The following is a 24,071-nucleotide window of genomic DNA, read 5'->3' as shown; positions in this document are numbered from 1 at the left end:
AGTGCTGTGGGCCTCTGTGTTGTCCCATGCAACGTGTTCTTCGCGAAAAGCAGCACTTCAGCCTTGTCTGTGTTCAGGTTCAGGCAGTTAGACCTCATCTAGTCGGTGACGTTGGTCATGGTGTTCCGGAAGTTTGATTTGGTGGTGACGGGGTCTTCTGTGAGGGAGAGGAGTTGGGTGTTGAGATGATGTTGAGTCCGTGGGTGTTTTTTTCTTCTTGTGCCCATTTCTCCCGCGGCCCCCGCACATTTTTCCCGCCGCTGCGTCCCTACGGCTCCGCCCACCTGCAATCCCATTCGCCGCCCCGCTCCCGCCTCCCAGCTGCTCCTCCCTCCCACATCCCTTCATATGGAAGCCGCGCAGCGGTGAAAGGAGCGACCTATGACCCTGCTCGCAAGCAGGTCGCTCCCCACGCTGCTGCACGGCTCGGCCTGAATTGTTTTTGCCTAATCTTGTATTTTTCCCCTGTGCCTAACTTGCTTTCTTGCCCAGACTTGTTTTTATTCCCCTGTGCCTGTACTTGCTTTCTTGCCCAGACTTGTTTTTATTCCTCTTTGCCTAACTTGCTTTCTTGCCCAGACTTGTTTTTATTCCTCTGTGCCTGTACTTGTTTTCTTGGCTAAACTTGTTTTTTCTTCCTGTGCCCAGTTCTCCCGCGGCCCCCGCCCATTTTTCAATGGAAGCCGTTACGTCGCCGCGCAGCTGCCGCTCTCAGCGGGTGCGCCACTGGCGCGCTGCTGGCGCACCTAAGGCAAGCCCGTCTGTGCCCGTCCGTGCCTGGACCGTGCCCAGCGCCCGGACCCCTGGACACCATGTACGCCACGACGCCCGACACCGCTACGATGCCAGAACCCTCCACGCACTCAACACCGGACAATCACACACCTGCTTCCTGGCTGCCCCGAAGCACACCCATGGGGGTTTCACCTGCCGGAACTGCAGCTTCACAAGCATCCACCCCACCATGCTGCCGACCAGGAAAGAACCCAACCACCTCAGATGCATCCTTCTCAACACCCGCTCTGCCCGAAAACATGCCGTTGAACTCTGGGACCTACTCGACTCAACCTGCCCAGACGTCGCCTTCCTGACGGAGACCTGGCTGAACCCCGCCTCAGCACCCGACATAGCCATAGCCGTCCCGGAAGGCTACAAGATCACCCGCAAGGACCGCACCAACAGAGCGGGAGGAGGAATCGCCATAATCTACAAGAACACTCTGAGTCTCGACCAACACTGATGACACCCTCAGCACCGCCGAACACCTGCACTTCCAGATCCACACCGACCCCAACACCACCCTCAGAGGAACCCTCATCTACAGACGCCCGGATCCCGACCACAGTTCAGCGACTCCATCGCCGTCTTCGTCAGCACACACGCCCTCGCCTCCACGGACTACATCCTCCTCGGGGCCCTGAACTTCCACCTCGAGAACAATGACGACAACAACTCCGCCACCCTGATCGACAACCTAGCCAACCTCGGACTCAGACAACTCGTCACAACACCCACCCACTCCGCCGGTCACACACTTGACCCCCACGTCTCCTTCAACCATACCACCGAACTCCAGTGGACCGACCACCGCTGCATCCACTTCACCTTCAAGAAACCCACCACGCACCACCGTACCCAACAGATGCCTCACCGCTGCTGGAGCAAAGTCACCAAAGACCAGCTAACCACCACCCTCGCCCAGAGCCCACCCGCCGACCATACCGCCCCCGACTCCGCCGCCCGCAACCTCAGACAGTGGATCAACGACTGCGCCAACACCCTCGCCCCGATCAAGAAACCCTCCAACAATCATTTCAACAAGAAAGCCAGCTGGTTCACTGAAGACCTCCGGGCTTCCAAGCAAACCTGCCGAAAGCTGGAGAAGATCTGGCTCCGTGAATGAACACCGGACAGCCACGCCGCCCACAAGAATGCCACCCGCAAACACCGTCACCTCATCAGATCCGCCAAAAGGGCCTCCTTCAAAGACCGCCTAGACAACAACGCGCACAACAGCAAAGAGCTCTTCAACATCTTGAAGGAACTCTCCAACCCCAGCTCAAACACCAACGACGTCCCACCCTCGCAAGACCTGTGCGACTCGCTGGCCACCTTCTTCCACCGCAAGACCACTGACATCCACAACAGTTTCAATGCCACGACTGCCCCGACAACCACTGAGACCTCCGCCCCCATGACCACCACCTGCACCAACCGCCTGCTCTACTGGACCAACATCAACGACGATGACATCATCAAGATCATGAACACCATCCACTCCGGATCTCCGTCAGATCCATGCCCACACCACATCTTCAACAAAGCCAGCACATCCATCGCACCCCATCTTCGGAAAGTCATCAACACCTCCTTCGAGACAGCAACCTTCCCGGAGAGCTGGAAGCACGCCGAGATCTACGCCTTACTCAAGAAACCCAAGGCGAACCCCAAGGACCTCAAGAACTTCCGGACCATCTCCCTGCTCCCGTTCCCAGGAAAGATCATCGAGAAGACCGTCAACGAACAACTGACCCGCTACCTAGAGGAAAACAACATCCTGGACCCTTCCCAATCCGGGTTCCGCAGCAACCACAGCACCGAGACTGCCCTCATCGCCGCCACAGATGACATCAAGTCTCTGCTGGACAACGGAGAAACGGCGGCCCTCATCCTCCTGCTAATTCATCAGCAGCAGGTTGGACTATGGAAACGCCCTCTATGCAGGAGCCTCGGCCAAACTCCTGAGACGGCTCCAACGCATCCAGAACGCCTCTGCACGCCTGATCCTCGACATCCCTCGCTGCAGCCACATCACACCCCACCTGAGAGACCTGCACTGGCTCCCGGTCAACAAGAGGATAACCTTCAAGCTCCTCATCCACGCACACAAGGCACTCCACAACACCGGACCAACGTACCTCAACAGACGACTCAGCTTCTACACCCCCACCCGCCAGCTCCGCTCCGCTGACCTTGCCCTTGCTACAGTCCCCCACTTCCGAAGAGCGACCTCAGGCGGCCGATCGTTCTCCCACCTCGCCGCCAAGACCTGGAACACTCTCCCCATCCAACTACGGCAGACACAAGACCTGCTGACCTTCATAAAACTCCTCAAGACCTGGCTTTTCGAGCATTGGCAGAATTCCCCACCCCAGCGCCTTGAGACCCTTACGGGTGAGTAGTGCGCTTTACAAATGATATGATTGATTGATTGATTGATTGATTGATTGCACACGATGTCAGCCAGTGGAGTCGTGTAGGTGTTGAAGAGGGTGGACAGACAGAGGAGCCTTGTGGGACTCCGCAGATGATGCGCTTGGGCTCGGAGATGAAGGGCAGTAGGCAGATTCTCTACATGCGTCCTGTGAGGAATTAGATGATCCACTTCAGGGCATTCCCTGGATGCTGATGTGGTGGACTTGGGTGATGAGGATGTGGTGGGATACAGTATTGAAGGCCTATGAGAGGTCGCAGAGGATCTGGGCTGCAAGCTCACCTCAGTCGAGGAGGGATCTGATGTCATCAGTTGAGGCGATCAGGAGAGTCTCAGTGCTGTGGTTGGAGCCAATGTCTGATTGGGAGGCGTCAAGCTGGTTGTTTTTTCCATATGTTTAGTGAGCTGGCGATTGCTGCCTTTCCCAGGACCTTGGAGAGGAAGGAGCGCAGCCAGATGGGGTGGTAATTCTTGAGTTTGCTGTGGTCGGCGAAGGGTTTCTTTAGGAGTGGTTTCACCTCTGCGTGCTTCCATGCATCAGGAATGGTAGCTGTGGTTATGGATGAATTGAGGATGTTGGTGAGAGCACTGCCGATCTCCTTCCATCCCAGGTTGAAGACGTGGTGGGGCCATGAGTCTGTTGGTGCTCCAAAGTGAATCAAGTTCATGAAGGCTGTGGCCGGAGATCAGGGGCGAAGCAGCTGGCGTGCTTGCTGGATCTGCTGGTGCTGTCCATTTTCATTGAAGCGACTGTGTCGGCGCATTTAGAGATCCAGTCGGCAAAGTTCTGGACAGCCAGATTGAGGTTGCTGGTGGAGTCAGACCTGGTGGTTTTAAAGGCGGTGGTCCATTGGGTCTCAGGGATTTTGTTCCATATGTTATCTAAAGAGGGATGAGGGTTTTTGGTGGTGGGTCCCGGTGAAGCAGCAGTTGTGAAGTGGACGATGCTTGGTTGGTCCAGGTTAGCTCAGTGGCATAGGTTTGATTCTGTTGCTGGCTGTGAAAATGAGGTTCAGTGTATGTCCTGCGTTGTGCATGGAGCTGGTGACCAGCTGTGTGAGGCCGATGTAGCTCAGGTTATCCAGGAGGTTGGCGGAGTTGGTGTCGTTAGGGTCGAAGTTGAGGTCGCCATGGAAGATGTAGTGCTTTGAGTTGATTGATACAAAAGGAGATGATGGACGGAGCGTTTGAGCAAATCAAACACTCACCCCCCAGTCAACTGATCTGGGTTTAATCCATCACCATTCTTTAGCTCACTCTGCCACCCCAGTTCAGACATGGCATATGCAAATCAGTCTGACCCTGTGCCTCATGGAAACAGTCCAGCCCGAACTGCCAAGCCATGTCTTCCCTGGACCGGAAACAAGCATCCTGGGACCGGTTTCGGATTTATAATCCTCATCAGCCAGGCTATCTTGTATCCAGTGGCCAAGTGAGCAAGGGACTCACGTCTGAGCATACCCTGCCACACTTAGGGCGAAAAAAGCGATACAAAAGGGGATGATGGACGGAGCGTTTAAGCAAATCAAACACTCACCCCCAGTCAACTGATCTGGGTTTAATCCATCACCATTCTTTAGCTCACTCGGCCACCCCAGTTCAGACATGGCATATGCATATCAGTCTGACCCTGTGCCTCATGGGAACAGTCCAGCCCAAACTGCCAAGCCATGTCTTCCCTGGACCGGAAACAAGCATCCTGCGTTGAGTTGATTGCCAGGGGGAAGATGGTGTTGCAGAAGCTGGGCTATCGCTAGAGGGTCTGTAGGTAATAGGTCCTCTGATTGTTGTCTTTGCGTCTGATGGGATTTGGAAGTTGAGGTGTTCCAGAATTGAGTGATAGTTTCCATGATTGAGAAGTCTTCGGTAATGGTGCATTGGAGGGTGTCCTTGTGGATGATGGCGATGCCTCCACCGTGCTTGTTGGTGCGGTCTCTGTCGGGGTTGACAACAGAGTGAGCCACGTCTCTGTGATGAATATCAGGTCGGGGTGTGGGTGGTGATGGTGTTCCAGATTTCTGTAGTGTGTTTGCAGAGGGATTGGACGTTAAGCAGCATGAACTGGATCTGTTCCACGGGGTTGGAGGTCAGCTGTGTGGAAGCGGCAAGGGTTTTGGTGGTGCAGATTAAACAGCAGCAGTGGCAAGTAAAAAGGTCCTTCTGTGGATCGTGGAGAGTAAATGCAGTAGTTGTTGCAGCTTCTGTGGGCCAGCAGCAGGCGCTTGATGGTGGTGTACCGATGAATGGCAGGAGGGCCAGGGTTTCACTGTGCGGCCACACTGCGGCCTCCATTAAGTATTCAAATTTAAAATTAAGTAGGTCCTGGGGGAGGGAGGGGCTATGGGAGGCAGATCGAGAGTGGCGTCAAAAAAATGTCTGGAAGGAGCGGCAGGAAGGGGGCTGGGTAATACAGAAAAGAAAAGCTGACTAGTACTGGGGAAATGAAATGTGTACAAGCAAATTCACACGCTGAATGGGCAGAGCATCCCTTTGACTGGAAACGAAAATTATTAAACAGTGAATGTGAGAAGTTGGCCTGATATATGATGTTCACTATTCTAGTGAGCACCTTGCACTAGTTCAAACAACCCTTATGGTGATGGTTGTAAAGTCAACCTTATAGACCAGCTATCCTAGTGGTAGCATGGACAAAGCAGTCTTAGGCTAAACTCAAGAGGGCATGTGAAGCCAGCTGTTTTACCATATGTAACCCCTTTAATACCAAGTGAAAGGACACCACACAGGTTGTATATCAAAATATATATGTATTTATTTCTAACACAATCCTCTGAACTCTTTATGAGGTCAGAGGCACAAGCACATAACAAGATACTCAATTATAATACAATAAGTTGCACAAAATACAGTAATACCCTAGGGACACTTCGAACCATATACTAAAATAGTGGTATAAGAACCACGTCACGAACAAAGGATAGGCCTAGGGCCTGGAGAATCGCTGGGGCTAAGCTGTACTACCAAAGGATAGGGAGCAGGAGGCCCATGGGATGCGCGTGCAGTGTCTTTACACGCACGCAAGTTACCATAGAGTTAGAATGGGAACGAAAGAATTGGAAACTAATTCTTTTAGGTCACTTCCGTATGGACAAGGAGAAAGCTACTTGAAAGTTAGACACTAGGATAGTAAATACCCACAGGAGCACCGAAGTACTCGCGTTACCTCACCCACAGGAAGCGGGTGCATAGGTGTCAAAGTGTGTCGGGTTCGTCGCTGAATCCTATGGAGCCTTGAAGAAAGATGCTGAAGGCGACCAGGAGGGAAGTGTCCGGGTGGATCCAAGGGCGGATCTAGGATGAAGAGTACCTGAAAGCAGAGGGGACAGAGTCTGGGTCACTAGCCAGTGACCAGGAAGGAACCAGGCGATGTCGCGAAGCAATCAGGTGATCTCGTGAAGCTTGTCTCTGCAGCCACATGGACCAGGAGGTGTCGATGATGACCAGGAGCTGGATACGGACTGTCCCACGAAGGCTCTCGCTGTCGGCGGTGTCGGCTTCCAGATTGGAGTCAACAAGCCTTGGCAAAGGCAACCCACGCAGGAATTGAAGATGGTTTACAGATCAGACCAGCAAGGTCTGATGGACTTCTCCTTTTCAGGGAAGCAAGGGCCAGTCTAGAGCAACCAGACCAGTGGTGTAAATCAAAAGGTTCGTCGTCACAGAGGCCACTAGTCAACGGGCAAGTGACCGGACAGACGCATCGAGCAGGAAAATGCAGAAGGGCCCCACGCAGAACTCGTGGAGTGTGGAGGGCTGATCTTCGGTGCAGTTGGTGCTCGGGGCTGGGGCTTCTCAATCCCCAATGCACAACTTCGAGAGTGCCTCTGAAGTTGCACGGAAAGCAATTCGCTGGCTTTCCAAGATGGCCGGTCCCACGTCTCTCGCCGCCTCCACGGGTCTCAGCTCTGCTGTGACTGTGGATCGGGCTGTTGGAAGTCTGGAAGTCCGGGTCTTGTCAGGCTCTGTGCTCGGGCTCCGGCGGGAGCGTCGACAAAGCTAACCGTTGATCGCTTGATGGTGCCTGCTTGCACAGGGTGGTCACTCCTTGACCACAAGGGAGATTCTTCAGTCTTCTAGTTGCAGTAGAATGTCGAAGGTCCAGAGTTTCGTTTCAAGTTTCAGTCAGGATAAATCTAAAGTCTTGGGACTCAGCTCCTACCTATGTACCAAATCTAGGGGCTGGATTACCTGCTAGGTCCCTCCTATGGGTGGGACCAAGGAAGGGGGTGGTTACACCCCTTTCCTTTTGTCCAGTTTAGCGCCGGGGCTGGAGTGCCTCAGCACCAGTTTGAACTGGACTATGCATGGGACACCTTGTGTGCCCCAGGCAGTGTCTCATTTCATTCAGCCCTCCCTGCTCCAATACACTATGGCCTGTCTGGGGTGATGCTAGCACCTCCCAAGACAGGAAACCTATTGTCCAAGCCTCCCTCGCTGGAAGGACTCCCAGCAGCAGGAGGTCAGACTTGTGTCTGTGGCAGCAGCATCCATTTTGTGATGCTGAGGCTCTGGTTAACTTTAACTGGGATTAGTAGGAACAACATGTCTTCTCCCTCTAGAAGGGTGGAATGCTACCCCCGTCGCCAGAACTGGCGAGGGGGCAGTATTCCAAAGCGTATGACACTTTACACGACATGTTTTGATAAAGCCAAACCAAAGTTAGCAATAACCGCGAGGATTATAATGCACTTAAGAGTATATGGTATGGCAATATCCTAGAACGGCTATAAGGACATGGTTCCGAAAGCTGCAGACAGGCTCAGCTCATGCTAGAGCCTCATCTCGCATAAAACCAAGCACTCTGCCTTCAGGATTGTTAAGGCCTGCCATAGGAGTGACTTATAGGTGTATATGTGTCCAGATATAATGTTAGGTATAGGAATACTATACCTAAGCAAGGGGTGATTACACGACCTTGCCCCAGCTGAGTGATCAGCCAGTTGTCAGTTTGGATGGCCAGCCCGGGGTGGCAAAAGATAGGCTGCAGCCCCTGGTAGGCCTTGGGTGCACCTATGACCTGGGTACCTAGGGTACACTATACAGGGACTCACAAGAGTGACCCAATATCCAATTAGGTATGTACCTAAGGTACATGGAGTTCATTTTTATAGAGAGAGCAGATAGCCTGGGGCCCTGATTAGCAGGATCCCAGGCCAACTAAGTCGAAAACCAGCTAAACACAAGGCAAAAAATCTGGGGTAACCATAGTCCGGTATCCACCTTCCTACAGTGAACGCTGCACACAACACAGGATGGACACACGTATTGAAAGGAGTACCTGCAATCAGCATCTTTGCACAGGAACAGCGCTGATTGGGCTAGAGGATCAGGCTACACAGAAAAGAGCGCTGAGCTTAGGCCACAAAACGGCTAAGGCAGCTCGCACACAGTTGGGAGCAGGAGACAGGCAGGGGGCACAGTCGGCGGTCAGAAATGGCAGAAGGCAGGGGAGAAATATAATGTGTCCGGGGGAACTAGTACAAGGACCTTGACCCTTAAGATTGTCTTCCTTCTTGAAATTATTTCTGCATGCCATTTCAGTTAACTCCAGGCTCTGTCAGTGCAATCACAATATGTGATCAACTTTGTGCACAAACTGCTGTTTTGGACTCGGACATCATTTTTGTTAAAAATGTATCACCTTTCCTTACAGGGCAGTCCAGTCCATAAGATATAGAGGATGAGTACTTCACCTGTTGATTCCTAGGAGGGCTTTTAGATCAGTTGGCATAAGGAAAAACACTGAGTGAATGACCAGCTTTTTGTGGGGTTTGTTTGTGCTAAGAAGGCAAGCTCTGTCCAGACATAGACCTTATCCAGATGGATCGTAAACATGTGCTATGCCTTGGCCAAAAAGAGCCTCCTGGGGGCCCTTGGGCTCATTCTGCCAGAGTTAAGGCCGTCACTTCAGCCATGGCCATATATGTTCCACTTCTGCATGTTATGCCAGGTGGCTATATTTGTGTCCATCCACACTTTCAGCAGACATTACTGCCTTGACTCTCAATTCCGCAGGCAAGAGCATTTTGCCCATTCAATCATGCCGGATTTCCTGGTGTGAAGTGCACTCCTCTGAACCTCCATCTTTTTGGAGGCACCGCCTTGCTATCTATTCAAAAGATGGTGAATCTGAGGATAGAAGTCTTCAACTGTTAAAAGAATCCATTAGAAGAATAAGCTACTTACCTTTGGTAATGCTCTTTCTGATGAATACTCTACGGAACCAAAGATTTTCAAAGACCAACTCTCCTCCCCCTTTTGTGAAGTGGACATCTAGTTATTATTACGTTTTTGCATTAGATGATGCATTCCTGGTTCTTAATCTGTTAGAGATTCTCCATGTCTACGGGAGTGTATACTCTTTTGAAAACTGAGACCAGCATGCGGGGGATGGTACCTATTTATGGCTCTGCACTGTCACTTTGAGATGTGGGCTTAGTCTTCCATGAAGTCCTATGGCACCACTTACAGGCCCACTGAAGACATTTCTGAAAAAAAGTTCCTGGATCCATTTTGGTAACAAGGATGAAGACTCTTTTGGTAAATAAAAGTATCCACCAAAAAGAGTGTTACCAAATGTAAGTAACTTGTTCATTCTGCAAAGATGTGTTGGGTTTGATAAACCCAAAACGCATTGGAATTTGGATTTCTGAACAGTGGAATGTGTTTCTTGTCATGTATACATTGAACAGCAAAGGTTGTACAAAGAATAATATTCATTTGAAGAGGACAATGTTGCATTCAAGCAATTCATCTATCAAGCATTACAAATTTATGTCAATAATTTAAGATTGGAATTTGGAAGCTTTTTTGTTGAACTTCGTTCAGATGTTTGTCAGCCTTCAGGCATCTTTGATACTGTGAATCTTGGGAATAGTCCACAGATCTTTGCTACCAGCAGATCTAAAGCATAATTGGTGGTCGTATGGACAGAGAACACACTAAGAAAGGATGTTTACCATGAGCACATTTGATTGTTATTCGGGTCATATAAATTGAGTGCATCCATTGGACTTCATTTTTAAATTGGGTTTGCTAAAGGATGGGCTTTTTCTCTAAAATTATGTTATTATTTAAAAGGGTTATGACATTGGATTAGTGCTGTAGGGCTTTTCCTATAATTGGAATATAGGTGTTTGAGGCATGTGTGGCTGTAAATACACATGCTTTGCAAAATCCCTCCACTTAGGGTCGGGGCGAAGATCAATCTTCTTTCGCACCGCAGGATGATCCCTGGGATTCTTATGATACAGATTCACCATCAAATAAATACCTAGATCTCTATCCAAGCAAACCCTTCCCCCTGATGACACTACCACCTATAATGACCTCATAGGTGGGGTGGCTACATTCCACAAGGTCACTGCAAACAGGGCTTTTAAAGGATCATTTTTTTTTAAAACCCTCTCCTCTACCCTGCTTTCGACACAATATCTGCCAATGTTCAAAGGCATGCTCACACACACACACAAGATCATTGTAATTACCCCTTCAGGGCCAGAGTTCTCACACCCAGGATCCACTAAAAATACAAACCATTACCGATCAACCCTACATACATTAAAGGGCAACTTCACCTTACTTCCTAGTTGTGGCCACAGACCACATGAGGACTCTCAAACATCTAGTGAGGCGCCCCCACCAGATAAGGAGAGCAAGAAGATAGATGCAGGAGGTAAGAGGGTCGCTGCACAGTCTGCCAACTATTGGAGAATCGCAAACTCCTATGGGCTCCGATCACACTACAATAGGGCACATTGGGATAAAATGGAGGACATCCTCCAGCATCTTCCCAAAGAATATGAGAAAAGGGTCTATCAAATTATTTGTGAGATAAAATGTATATCAAACACTACAAATAGTTGTGCCCTCAGTGCAGCTGACACTGCAGCTAGGGCCATCCCCTCTGGAGACATGCCTGGCTCAGAGTTTCAGGCTTCAAGCCTGAGGTGCAATAAAATGTGCTAGCTCTTCCCTGTGATGGAGGGCACTTTTTTGGGTCTCAAATGCATTCCATCTAGAATAGATCAAGAAGAACAATGAAACGGCCAAGGCAATGAGGGCGTTACAAACACCTTCGCAGCTTGGCTCCTTGCCCTGTTCATCAAATTGGGCAGTTTCCAAAACTACCTCACCTGAGATCTCCTATCACAAACCACATGCCCAAATATCCTCCCCAAGGGGATATTACAGAAAGTCATAGAGAGGAAACAATTCTAGGGGCAAAGGCAAGGTGGATTTAACCAAATCGTTTGCCTCTACCACCAAGCCTTGACTTATCAACCATTCCACCCGATCACACAACACCTGTCAGCCAGTAGGTATTGGATATTATTCAATAGGGTTTTTGTCTGGAGCTCACTTCTGCACCCCCAAGCATTGGACGTCGCAATCACAGACCATCAGCAGTTGCTCAGAGAGGAAGTTCTGTTACTTCTTTAGAAAAATATAAAATAAAAGGGGACCACTGAACCTGCACTATTAAACCAGCAAGGCACTGGGGTATATTCACTTTACATCCTTGTTCCCAAAAAGGATGAGACCTTAGTAAATTTCTGTATTATTGCTGCTAAAATAATTTGTAATAATGCGTGACGTTTTAAATGTATTTGGAATCATGGTTATTTTATTGGGATTGTATATTTGTACTGCTTTTATGAATTTGAAAAAATTTGAATAAAGATTCTGAACCTGAACCTGAGTCCTTAAGGTCAGGTTTGGGCCTTAGACCTCTTAACAAGTACATTCTCTCAGAGCATTTCCACATGGTCCCCCTTAAAGATGTCATCCCACTACTAACAAGGTGACTTCAAAGTCGCACTCGACCTGAAGGACATTTCAATTTACCCTGCGCATCGCCAACACCTCACGTTCGTACTAAATGTGCAGCACTTCAAATTCAAAGTGCTCCCATTTGGGGTCACTACAGGGCCCAGATTTTTCACTAAATATCTTGTGGTGTTAGCTGCCCTTCTATGCAGACAAAACATACACTGTATTCCATATTTGGACTACTGGCTCATCAAAAGCACAACTCATCACAACACATGCAAGCAAACATAACCTACTTCATCAACTAGGCTTTACCATCCTTGCAGCCAAATCCCATCTCCAACCCCTTCAAATACAACCTTACTTAGAAGCTATCCTCAACCCTCAGTAGGGGATAGCTTACCCAATTGCCACCCACATTCGATCATTCCAGTTACTCATTCCCCAGTTTCAGCCTCATCAGCAGATACTAGTGAGAACAGTTATGCATCTCCTAGAAACCTCAAAACCTGGCTCTTCGACAGACCCCCTCCTTGATGGAATGGAACCTGCACCCTACCCCTAGCGCCTTGAGACCCTTACGGGTGAGTAGTCGCGCTTTAACAAACCACTGATTGACTGATTGATTGATTGATAGGGACCAAGGCTTCATGCATAGCAATAGTATCTATGCCAGACTCTATTTGCATCCTTTGCAGGAGTGCTTAGCGCATCAATGGACTCAAGTGGAGAGTCAGTTAGAAGAGCTAGTGTTGGTGAGCCATCAGGCCTGCCACTCTCTGCAGTGGTGGAATACCAACAATCTCCTTAAATTACAGCCTTTCTTCAACCCAGTCCCATAGAAAATCGTAACACAAGACACTTCCCTTATGGGTTGGGGTCTCATTAATAGGATCTGACTGTCCAGGGACACCGGACAATCAGTCTAACACATCTCCATTTCTATCACCTGGAGTTGCTAGCTGTTCATCTAGCGCTCGAAGTCTAACTTCCACAACTAATTAATTGTCAAGGTAATCCTCATCAAAACATAAAACATGACTACCATGTTATTCTGCAAAAAAGGGGAGAACCAGGTCATCTCAGCTCTTTTATTAAGCCCAGAATATCTGGAGATGGGCTGTCTGGTACAACATTCACCTATTAGCGGAGTAGCTCCCAGGAGTCGACAACGAATGTGTAGATCTCCTCAGGATGAGGCTCCAATATGTCCACAAATGGGAACTCAATCTGCAAGTCCTCCTGCCATTTTACCAGCATTGGGGTCACCCACACATAGACCTTTTTTGCCACAGCAGAAAATGGCAAATGCTCAAGCTTCGCCTCCAGGTCCCCACATCTACTGTCAGGGGCAACGCTCTATGGATGAATTGGGCTGGAATATTTACTTAAGCTTTTCCACCTCTCCCACTGCTGCCTTTTGTGGTTCACAAACTTCAGGAGACATCTCTTACCTTCATCTTATTGGCTCCCACAGGGGCAAGACAACCATGGATCACTACACTCCTAGAACTATCAGTAGTTCCAAACGAGGTACTCCCCAACAGGCAGGTCCTTCTCTCTCAGAACCATGCAGAAGTCAGACACCCAGACCCCATGTCTCTCAACCTTGCTATCTGGTTCCTGAAGTCATAGAGTTTGATTACTTAAATCTACCCCAGCCCTGTATGGCCATTCTTAAAGAAGGAAGAAGGGCCCCTAGTAGGGCCTGTTATGTGGCAAAGTAGAAAAGATGTGTTCACTATTGTCATTCAGAACACATTAATCCTCTAGGATTGATCTGTTTCCTCTAGGATGTAATCTAATTCATTTATGTACCTCTGAGTTAGCTTTTACATCCATAAAGCTCCACTTAGCAGCTGTAGCCACATATCTCCAAATCAGGCAAGAGGGTCTCAAGAGTGATTCCCCTAAGAGTACCACCAGCCTCTACATGGAATCTTAACAGTATGTTAACAAAGATAATAGGTCCTCCATATGAGCCCCTACACTCTTGCCCCCGACAGTTTCTACCCTGAAAGGTAACATATTTAACTTCAATCACTTCACTCAGATGTGATAGTAAGCTTTGTGCATTAACTTTACAAGAACCACTCTTCCCTGTACATAAAGACAAAGTGTTACTACGTACCAATCCATTATAAATAATTTGTTCTTTATCTGACTCCGTTGCGGATAGTGCTTTACACATGTTAGATGTAAAAAGAGCCCTTGTGTACTGTATCGATGGAACCAAATCATTTAGGAAAACACAGCAGCTGTTTATTGCGTTTTCAAAAACACACAAAGGGAGGGACATTTCTAAATCATGCATTTCACACTGGTTTGTGAAATGCATCCAAACTTGTTATTCTGAAGCTAAAGAAACTCTACCTATCCCTGCAATAGTTCACTATACTACCAAAAAAAGAGCTTCAATGGCTTTCGTAGGAAACATTATAGATGACATATGTAAATCGACTACACGGTCTACACCGCGTCAATTTGCAAAACATTACTGTATAGATGTCATGGCCCGTCAACAAGCTAATGTGGGAAAGCGGTTCTACCTACATTATGTCAAACTGCAACCTCCACAGGTTAGCCACCGCTTCTGGGGGAGAACTGCTTTACTGTCTTTGCTAAGCATGTACATCCACACCCACGCATGCCTCAAACAGTTACTGTTACAGAGTAAGCATCTGTTTGTGGCATGTGGTGCTGTATATTCACAGGCACCCACCCTCCTCCCTGGAAACCTCTGTTGGTTGCAGTTAACTATAACATTTCTTTCAGATGGTAATGTATCACTATATTAGGAAATTATTTGCTTTAATCTCAGTTTATCCTCTTTTTATGGACATTCAACTATAGAACGGTACAAGTAGTTTAGTAATCTTGTGTGCATGGGGAGTAAGACTAGGTGGGGGAAATTTGATTATTTGTATTTTTGTTTTCTTTTGTATTCAGGTTGTATTTGATGTAATTTTATAACAATGAAAAAGTAAAATGACTTATTTTAAACTAAAACACTAGTTTGGTGCCCCAAAAACTATACAGTCTGTGCACATGAAAGTTGAAGCAGTTCAATACGTACATTTGAAGATATATTGTAATCGTGTTTTTTTTGTTGTTTTTTTTAAGGGGACTTCTTCTCCATGATGACATCCATGTTCTACCAATCGTTGCTGTGCCTTTACTTTTGGAAATTCCAGAGAAAAAGGATGGCGGTTTGGAGGAATACAGCTTGTCTTGCTCTAAAAACTAATTTTTGTGTGCGACCTTCTCACGAATCAGAACTACAAATCCAAAATGGTGGCATTTCATCTTTTTAAATTCCAATCCTGTTCACCAAATAACTGAAGAAAACAAAATACTTACAATATTTCTGTAATAAACTTTCGAGTTGTTACAGAAACATGACTTTACATAAAGTTCCTGTTGTGATCTTGAGAAACTGAAACATGTTGCCTTGCTTACAAATGATTTCTCTCCTGCGACCTTCAAGCCATGTGGAACATAACCGTTCATCGTTTTAGCATCTGTGCTGCTACTGAAGTAAAAGATTTCTTTCACGAGGTCTCCTTTTTCACAGACCATTTTCCACTCAGCAAATAGGACAAAAGCAATTCGCGGATTTTCAAATGATCTAATATGTTTATTTTTTTTGGTGACTTGAAGCTGAGATACACTTTTTAATCGTGAACAATGTTTTGTGTGCAAAATGCCTCTTTTACTGTTTTTAGGTGAATACCCCCTTTCCGGCAACCACAGTCAAATGTACCTTTCATTAGGAAGAACATCAAAGCTACCCGAAAAGTCCTCAATGTAAATTATTGCTCATTATGAACTCTAAGGTGAATTTTCTGACTTGTAGGATCATTGAATACAGTTTGATTTAAGCAGATGAAAGCATGGACTACAGCAGGACTGCTGCCCAGCAAATTGAAAGTGTAAAAACTGGAATGCAGTGCACTTTTAAATGCACGGAAGAGAGCTTTATTAGACACATGTACAAGTTAATCATGTCTTACCACTTTTGTAGATGACATGAATAACTGAATCCATACCCTTTAAAGCGGACGTAGCGTGGTCTAATTTCCCCTCATTCCTTTTTGTGAGTTAGTACCCTTACAAAGGTACATGAAAATGTTGTGTAATTAAAATGTTTTAGAATGTTATTCGTGCTAAAAGGTTGGTGGCATCTTGATGTTGCCCACAGTGAACAACAGTTTAAACCATGCATATCAAAGTATTCTAATGAAAATTGACAAAAGGAAAAGAAGACAGCCCATGTAAAGCTACAGGGGTTAGGCCTTGTACAATATTAAAAAGAGAAAATGTGTCACTTTAAAACATTTAATGTTATTTTTAGTTTGCTAAACCAAAGTTATAGGAGTTGCGAGATGCATTAAATGAGAGTAAGACCTTGATATAGCCTTTGACATAATTAAATTAACCTTTTTTGGTATATTAAAATCATATGGGCATTGACACTCGTGTGGTATAGTGGCAGATGTACTGTATGCCTTGAACAGTAAAAAGGAGATATAAACAAATTTAACACCCAAATCTGTGATTAGAGTACAAAGTAAAACACTGAGGCATACACTATTCCATGTCCTGAAAATTGATTACATCGATCAGAAATCATCAACAATTTTTGTTTGGATGGGATGTCATTCAGAATTTAAAACTGCTTATTGTGGTAATCCCATTGACAGTTGTGCATAATTACTGCTAAGGCCAAAAGCGGGGGTCTTGAAATATAAATCCATTTACTTAGTCCTGTGTTTTATGAAACAGTTCAGCAGTGCCTTTTTGAGCAGTTTCCCTGTTCTCATTGTTAATCTGTTTTTAACCCATCAGGCATTTGAGGGTCTCATTAGGACTATTCTGGGCCATTTATCTAACAAATGTAAAGGTACGCCCAACATTTTGAGTATACGTGAAAGGTTAATAGACTTGTGGAAAGGCACCCAGGATGAAAACAATACATACATGATCCACGCTTTTTCAAAAATTGATGGCAGAGTCTCAAGATCTGTAAGGGAAAAAGACACAATATATCAAAACAAATTCAAATGCATGTCTGTGGAATAGATTGTGTTTGTCCATACTAGAAGTACTTTCTCACTTAAAGGTGTGGAAGCATGAGTCTCTGAGCACAGGTATTTTTTAATATCGACCTTCTTTGTCTCTAATAAAATCGGGACTCTCCTTCACCAACTGGCTAGGATAATATGCAATTTTATTACAAGACAGGACAGGATTTTCTATTACTCTGGTTCAAAGTATACAGTCAATATTGCATGTGGAATTGGCTTGCAGTAAAAGGTTTTCAATGTAGACACCCTTGACCAATGATTGGCTTGAGAATATTCTCCAAACTTGCCCCACCCATAAAGCTTTCTAGGGCATAGCACGTCTGACTGTATGAGCTACAATATGCACTGAAGCCATCCCCTATAGACCTATCACCCCTTTAATTCAGTGATTTAGAGTAGCTGCAGTTAACTGGAGTAAAAGGTTTACATAAAAATATCAATGAAAGTGAGGCAGATGTCAAATTCTTCTGCATTGTGTATACTGCTTGCGGCATCTCACTGCACATAACTTCTGCTGTAAAGGAAATGTTAAAAACGCTGTGGCAGCTGATCCTTTGTTAGTACACCTTGTAATAGTACAATGAATCCCCGCTGTAGAAAAATACATTGAGAAAATGTCCAATGATCTAACATCCAGTACTCTTCCAAAAGCGACTAAGCATAACAACATGACCAGTGTGCAAGGCAATACCTTCAATCAAAGCACGTTCTTGTCCTTCCGTGACTGAAAGTTGTAAAACAAAAAAACACATTAACATTACACAGTGTAGAGTTTTTGGGTTTAGGAGCATTTAAGTATCTAACTCCCTTTAACAGAATTCATGCCAAAGGGTGTTCCTCAGACGGTTTGCCTCAAATTTTGTAGAGCCCAGCTAATATTGTATACCCATACCCATTAATAATCCTATATGACGTCTGTCCACCAGCCAATGATACAAAATTGAGAACCCTACAACGTCTGAGAAAATGGGATCAGTATCGGATTCCACACACCAGCTAAACCATACATCTAGGCTAACTTATGGGAGTTAGTTATACTCCTTCCCCAGAATACCCTGATATAACCAGAAGCTGATTCTAAAAGCCAGGCATGTCTGCAGGTGTCCTGAAAGGTTCCACACCACTAGGGTAAGCTTACCCTCTTAAGACTAGGTTTTGAAACTGCCCGTCCAAGTTTATCAACAACTGTATTAAGACAAGAAGTACAATTGGACAGCTTAATGATAACCTGTGAAGGAAAGGATACCATGGCGTGCCTTCCAAAGTGGCATTATCAAGACCACTAACACTGACTTTGAATCTGTTCTGCACATCTGGCTATTATGACAAACGGTTGGAAGGTTTAGAGATTTCTAGCTGACCACCCTCAACAAAGCATCTAAGAACAGCTTCTACTTTAAGGGTAGTGTCCTGTTGCGAGTGGTCCTCGGTAATGCTTTACATTAGCAAGGCATTTACCAACTTCAGATTTTTTTCTTGCTAATATCTCACACCAAGTAGGGATAATAGAGAAGAAAAGCACAACCTGACTACTTTTACCGGTCTTAGGTTAGAGACACTAAATTATGAATGCACTTCAGCAGTTGTTTTTCTTACATAGTGGTAATAACTAGCGCCAGGATACCATTTTTGGTCACAGTGCGTTTTATAAGTACTGCCTCCTACTACTACTTGCAGTGCGAGGCTTTGATCCAGGCCTCAGACTTTCTTGGCAGGCTCAAGGCATGCAGAGTTCGAGATGGCAAAAAGGGTATCCGGTCTGTATATGTCCATTATCTACAGGCAATGTATTTCTTTTTCAGATTTCCTGACATGTTTTGATTTTCTGTGTTGGTTAAATACACATTTGTAGCTAGTAGTGTTCAAAAGAGAGATGTTCCTTTGACATAATTTACCGATGTAAGGGAGTCAAGGGTGGTGGTGTGCTTTGGGATTTTCATTACCATATGTTACATTTTTGTGTGCTATTTTTTAAAATTGGATCTTTGTGATTATGTGTTGGTATTATTCTTGCAAGTTGCAATTCTGTAGTAAGGCAACTTGTTTAAAATTTAGAGATGACCTATCTTGATCTGCAAGCACTACCGTAAAATGTTACAAACTGACTGCAACTTCACAGAGTTGTCGTCTTCCGTGAGATATCGTTATCAAGTTGCTCTGGGTCCCAACTCAACATCATAAATGCGTAAGATGAGAACTATTCTTCTGAATTAAGTTATTTGGGTGTTGGTTTAATACGATAATCTGTGGTTTCAGAAACCACTTCTTTGCACACCAGAATGCACCAATACTACTGGTTAGCCAGTATTCCAAGAGGTTACTTTTCTTCTATTCATGATTTTAATGGCACTTTTTATCCGTACATGTAGAAAGAAATTATTGAATAAAACATTTTTGCAGATATTTGCCAGTGTAATTTTGAGTGGTAACATTGTAAGAAAGGCAATGAAACTAGCAGGTTACAGACAGCAAGCAAAAACTCTGTGGGAAACCCCCTACTGCCTGAAACAATCTATAATCTCTTTGTAATGTACCCCAAGAATACAGAACTCACCCCTAAACTGCGACATAATCCCACACAGTTGTCAAAAAAGATTTAGATTTCCCTACACCAGGTTTGTCTAGTATAGTTTAATATTCATAAATATGACTCGTTCCACATGTCTTAAGAGACACCTCTCGAGTTTTGTCTGTTTCTCCAAGAATGTTTGCTTCCTGCTCTGAAAAGGGGTCTAGGGGCTAGATTAACGACCCAACAGACACTTGCCCTAATGCACTATACAAAACAAAGAGAAGTCTGGGGGTCAGAGAATGCTACAATTCTACTGTGTGAACATCAGACAAAGTGCTATGAGATGGACCAATATGTGTAAATAGGTATAATTATGTGTCATACTGCACTTAAGTATCCAAGATTTAGAAAAAGTGCCCATCAGCTCCCCTCCGGTGCCGCCCAATACATCATTTGGGCTCTCCTTACCCAGGAGAAAGTACAGTTTGTCTATTGATGTGAATGTAGACAATAAGCAACTTATACATAATATAGAGTTGTGTAGGTAATTAAACCGGATAGTTATTTTGAATGGGTAGCTGAATTACAGTGCCAAAAGAAAAATAAATGTGGGGAAAAGTGCAAACTAAAATTAGGTCGTATTTGAGTGGATTACAAAGTTTATTAGGTTCCCTCAATACTCCTAAGATTAAAATGTAAATACACGAGCAGATTTAACATAATATCCGCAAGTCAGTAGGGTCAACATGTTTCAGCAAATGTGACTCTGAATATGTCACTGCTTTCTTCAGGACCTTGGTGTAAATGGCTACTGCACAAAAAATATATAATTAGAAAAATATCACCTGTATATTTTTCAATGTGACTCAGTCCTCTCCTCCGTAATTACTAGAAAAGAAACACAGAACAAAGCACCATAACAAACGAAACCACAGTAGAATTGACGCACAGACAAAAACACATTTGTTCTACCATATGAAGCAATAAACTTCGTTGATTTTTTAGAGATGGTCTTAGATTCACCATTATCTCAAATCCAAAGAAAATCTTTGACTTTTAATATAGCCATCTTACCTATTCGGTATGAGGAATGGCAGTTGCTCAGGTACGAGGAGCACCGCTCTGGTAACACAAAACAAAATATACCACTTAAACTCACAACATGCAGCCACACCTCTTCCTCAATATCAGTTTAGACTCAATCTGTTCGTTTAGTTATCCAGTAACACTATTTGTATGTATTCTGAACTCTATTATTATTCATCTCCTCTAGTTTGTCAAAGAGCAGATTAGTAAATAGCCAGCCCGACATGTATTTTTCGAAACGAGCCAGATATCTTACGAAATACACGAAGATCCATTGACTAGTCTTTCGTGCATGTTAATGTCGTTTATTATTGTTCATCATATCACGCTAATAATATCTTGTTTTTATGCGTGTCGTTCTGAATATACTTCGACCGCATCTTTAAATCAGCGCTTATGCCAGTTCTTTTGTACAGAGCTGGTCGTATAACCAATCAAGGATCCATGCTATTAGCCACTGTTAGAGCTATTTTTTGTTTGTCACGCAAGCTATAGGTATTAACTCGAGTGGTTCCCCGCATGAAAAACACTCATTTCGATCCCCAGCCGGAGACCGTGTGCAATGCGCAACAACCGGACTGTAACTGCCGCTTAGTTCTTACCTTTCCGTCGGTACACCGCGCGTTCTTCCGAACGATCTGGGGGGGCGCCGGTGTATCGCGGAACCACCATTTTTGACTCTCTGGTATCACGTGACCTTTCCATCGCGTTACTCAAGAGAACTACAAAACTCCGATGGTGTCTCAGGAATTGTAGTTTACCCTTCACGCAACGCAAGAGACTACAAAACTCCGATTGCGTCTCGGGAAATGTAGTTTCTTTATTAATGTGTGCTACTATTTGTTTATTTAAGTCGTTATCCCTACCCTTCTTAACAGTTTAATTAGCTGTAACTGCAGGATATAGTTGACAATGTTACCTTATCGAACGTCAAGTGTTAATATAAATAACCCATGTGTCTTGCAGATGGGACATTGACGATTTCTACGATAGCTATGACTTAAAGTCTGCCGTTCAATGTCTCGTAATTCATATGATTCACAGTTTAGTCAGAAGAATCATCCATATAAACAGCTTCGGACAACACTGGGTAGCATACATACAGAAAATGGCATTCAGATAGAGAACTCTCAGAAACACAAAGAGGGCAAGGTCTACAGTGACATCCATGGGATGTCTTCGTTAAACCCACTTTGTCACTATTCAAACGATACACCCACTTTTGTTCCCTTTTGAAACGATAATTGGAAATATCAACGACATGTGTTGGTATCGTTGGTTGTTCAAGTATAGTCCAATGGAAATCATTCGGACCATGGCCCTTCTCTAAAAAGTGTGCCGTCAGTCTCGTTGCTTGGCGTCGGCAACGTATTGTACTTTTATGCTCTGAGATTCTCACTTTTATGCGTCTCGTTGTCATTCCGACATAGCGCTTTTGGCACGGGCAGATGGTTAGATATATAAGATTCTCGCTATTGCAGTTGGTGAATCTGCGTTGCTCTCAGGCTCTACTTGTACCTATGTCAATGGAAACAGATTTAGAGGTTTGGGGACAAGCTGCACACGTACCACATGGGTGATGACCCACTACTGCGGGTAAATCTCAAAGTGTTCCAATCGTTCGAAGAGTCTTGGTTATAGGTCTTGCATGAACCAGCTTATCTTTAAGATTAGGGCCCCTTTTGATCGCAAAAAGTGGACGTGCTAATTGATCGCCACATGAATTGAGAATTGACCAGTGCTTGTATACAATTTTCTGGAGTTCGTTAGATCTTGTATTAAACGTGTTGACAAAAGTCAATCGGTCCATTTTCTTTTTCTCCTGTCGTTCTTCTAGCAAGGACTCTCGATTGTTATTAGAGGCCCGCTTTTGTGATTGTCGGATGATCTTCTTAGGGTAACCTCTTTCTAGCAGTTGTTCCCCCAAATTCGAAGCATGTCTTGCAAAAGTTGATTTCTCAGAACAGTTTCTTTGTACTCTGAGAAATTGACCGAATGGTAGATTATTTCTCAATGATCTCGGATGACAGCTGTCATAACTGAGAAGGGAATTGCGGGCCATCGGTTTCCTGTAGAGTTCAGAATGTAACCCATCTGTTTTCACAGTAATCAGGAGATCCAAGAATGACAATTCAGATCTACTGTATTCCACCGTGAATCGTAAATAGGGATTTTGAACGTTCAGCCATTGGTGGAAGAGCAAAAGGTCATCAGGTGTTCCATTCCAAATTACTAAAATATCATCAATATACCGCTTCCATAAGCGAAGGGATTGATGAAATGGATTGTTAGATGTTAAAACTATTTCCTGTTCAAAACTATGAACGTATAGATTTGCCAGGCTTGGCGCGAAAACGCTGCCCATGCTGGTCCCAGCAATTTGGAGGTATAGCGAATCCTCAAACCTGAAATAATTTTCTTTCATGGCTATCTCTGCCAAAGTCATTATGAAAGGTACAGGAGTGATGGTAGGTGGATCATTTTCTTCAAGTAATTTTCTCACCACTTCCAAAGTCTCTGTCTGTGGAATAGAAGTGTATAATTATTCCACGTCGAAGGAAACTAAAATGTCTGTGGAGCGATCAAATTCAATTCCTGGTAAAAGTTTCAAGACATCTTTAGTATCTTTCAAATATGTAGGCATTTTCTTAACCATCGGATTAAGAAAATGATCTACAAAGGTTGATAACGGTTCAAGCACCGAACCGATACCTGAAATTATTGGTCATCCTAGTGGTGGACGCTGTGGTTTGTGTACTTTTGGTAAAGTGTAAAAGTACGGCACTATTGGCTGGTTATTCTTTAAGTAGGCAGCTTCATTCGAAGTAATCCAGCCTTCAGTGGCACCTTCCTCTGCTAGGTGACCGATGGTGTTTCTTAACCATTCTGTTGGATCAGTGGTTAGTTGAAGATAGGACCTGGTGTCTCTTAATTGTCGCAAACACTCATCTCTGTAGGTAGTGCTATCCTGTAAAACAATTGCACCGCCTTTGTCGGCAGGCTTGATTATGATATTTTCATTAGATGTCAATGAAAGCAAAGCATGTTGTTCTGTCTTTGGCAGGTTTATGAAAGAATTTTTCTTTGTCTGGAAAAGTAGACTTAGATCATTTTCAATGGCTTTCTCGAATGCAATAACTTTTGGTGGAATACCCGCAATTGGAGGAATGAACGTGGAAGGTTTTTTTAAACCGGTATTGGTGTCACTCCATTCGGTTGGTTCCTCATTCTTTTTCGCAAAAAAGAAATGTAACCTTATTTTTCTAAAGAATTTTGCCATTTCTTGTCTTGCTAGAAAGGGGTCACCTTGTTGTGTCTTAACAAAACCTAGTCCTCTGTTTAACAGAGCCTCTTCAGTCTCTGACAGTGTGTGCGAGCTTAA

General features: G+C 44.9%; 1 protein-coding gene across 2 annotated transcripts in view; it reads left to right on the top strand.

The window, feature by feature from the left end:
• Window positions 1-17,793, top strand: part of GINM1 (glycosylated integral membrane protein 1) — a 320,213-nt gene extending 302,420 nt beyond the window's left edge. Inside the window, exon 8 of one of the 2 annotated variants that reach the window (XM_078648657.1) lies at window positions 15,128-17,793. In XM_078648657.1, the coding sequence (XP_078504783.1) occupies window positions 15,128-15,251 (124 nt within the window). In that variant the 3' untranslated portion in view covers window positions 15,252-17,793. The remainder of the gene's footprint in view (window positions 1-15,127) is intronic. The other variant, XM_078648658.1, reaches the window with a different exon arrangement.
• Window positions 17,794-24,071: the final 6,278 nt, after the last annotated feature.

Source organism: Lissotriton helveticus, chromosome 6, assembly GCF_964261635.1.
Source record: "Lissotriton helveticus chromosome 6, aLisHel1.1, whole genome shotgun sequence".
Classification (NCBI taxonomy): Eukaryota; Metazoa; Chordata; class Amphibia; order Caudata; family Salamandridae; genus Lissotriton; species Lissotriton helveticus.
This window is presented reverse-complemented; position numbering and strand designations above follow the sequence as displayed.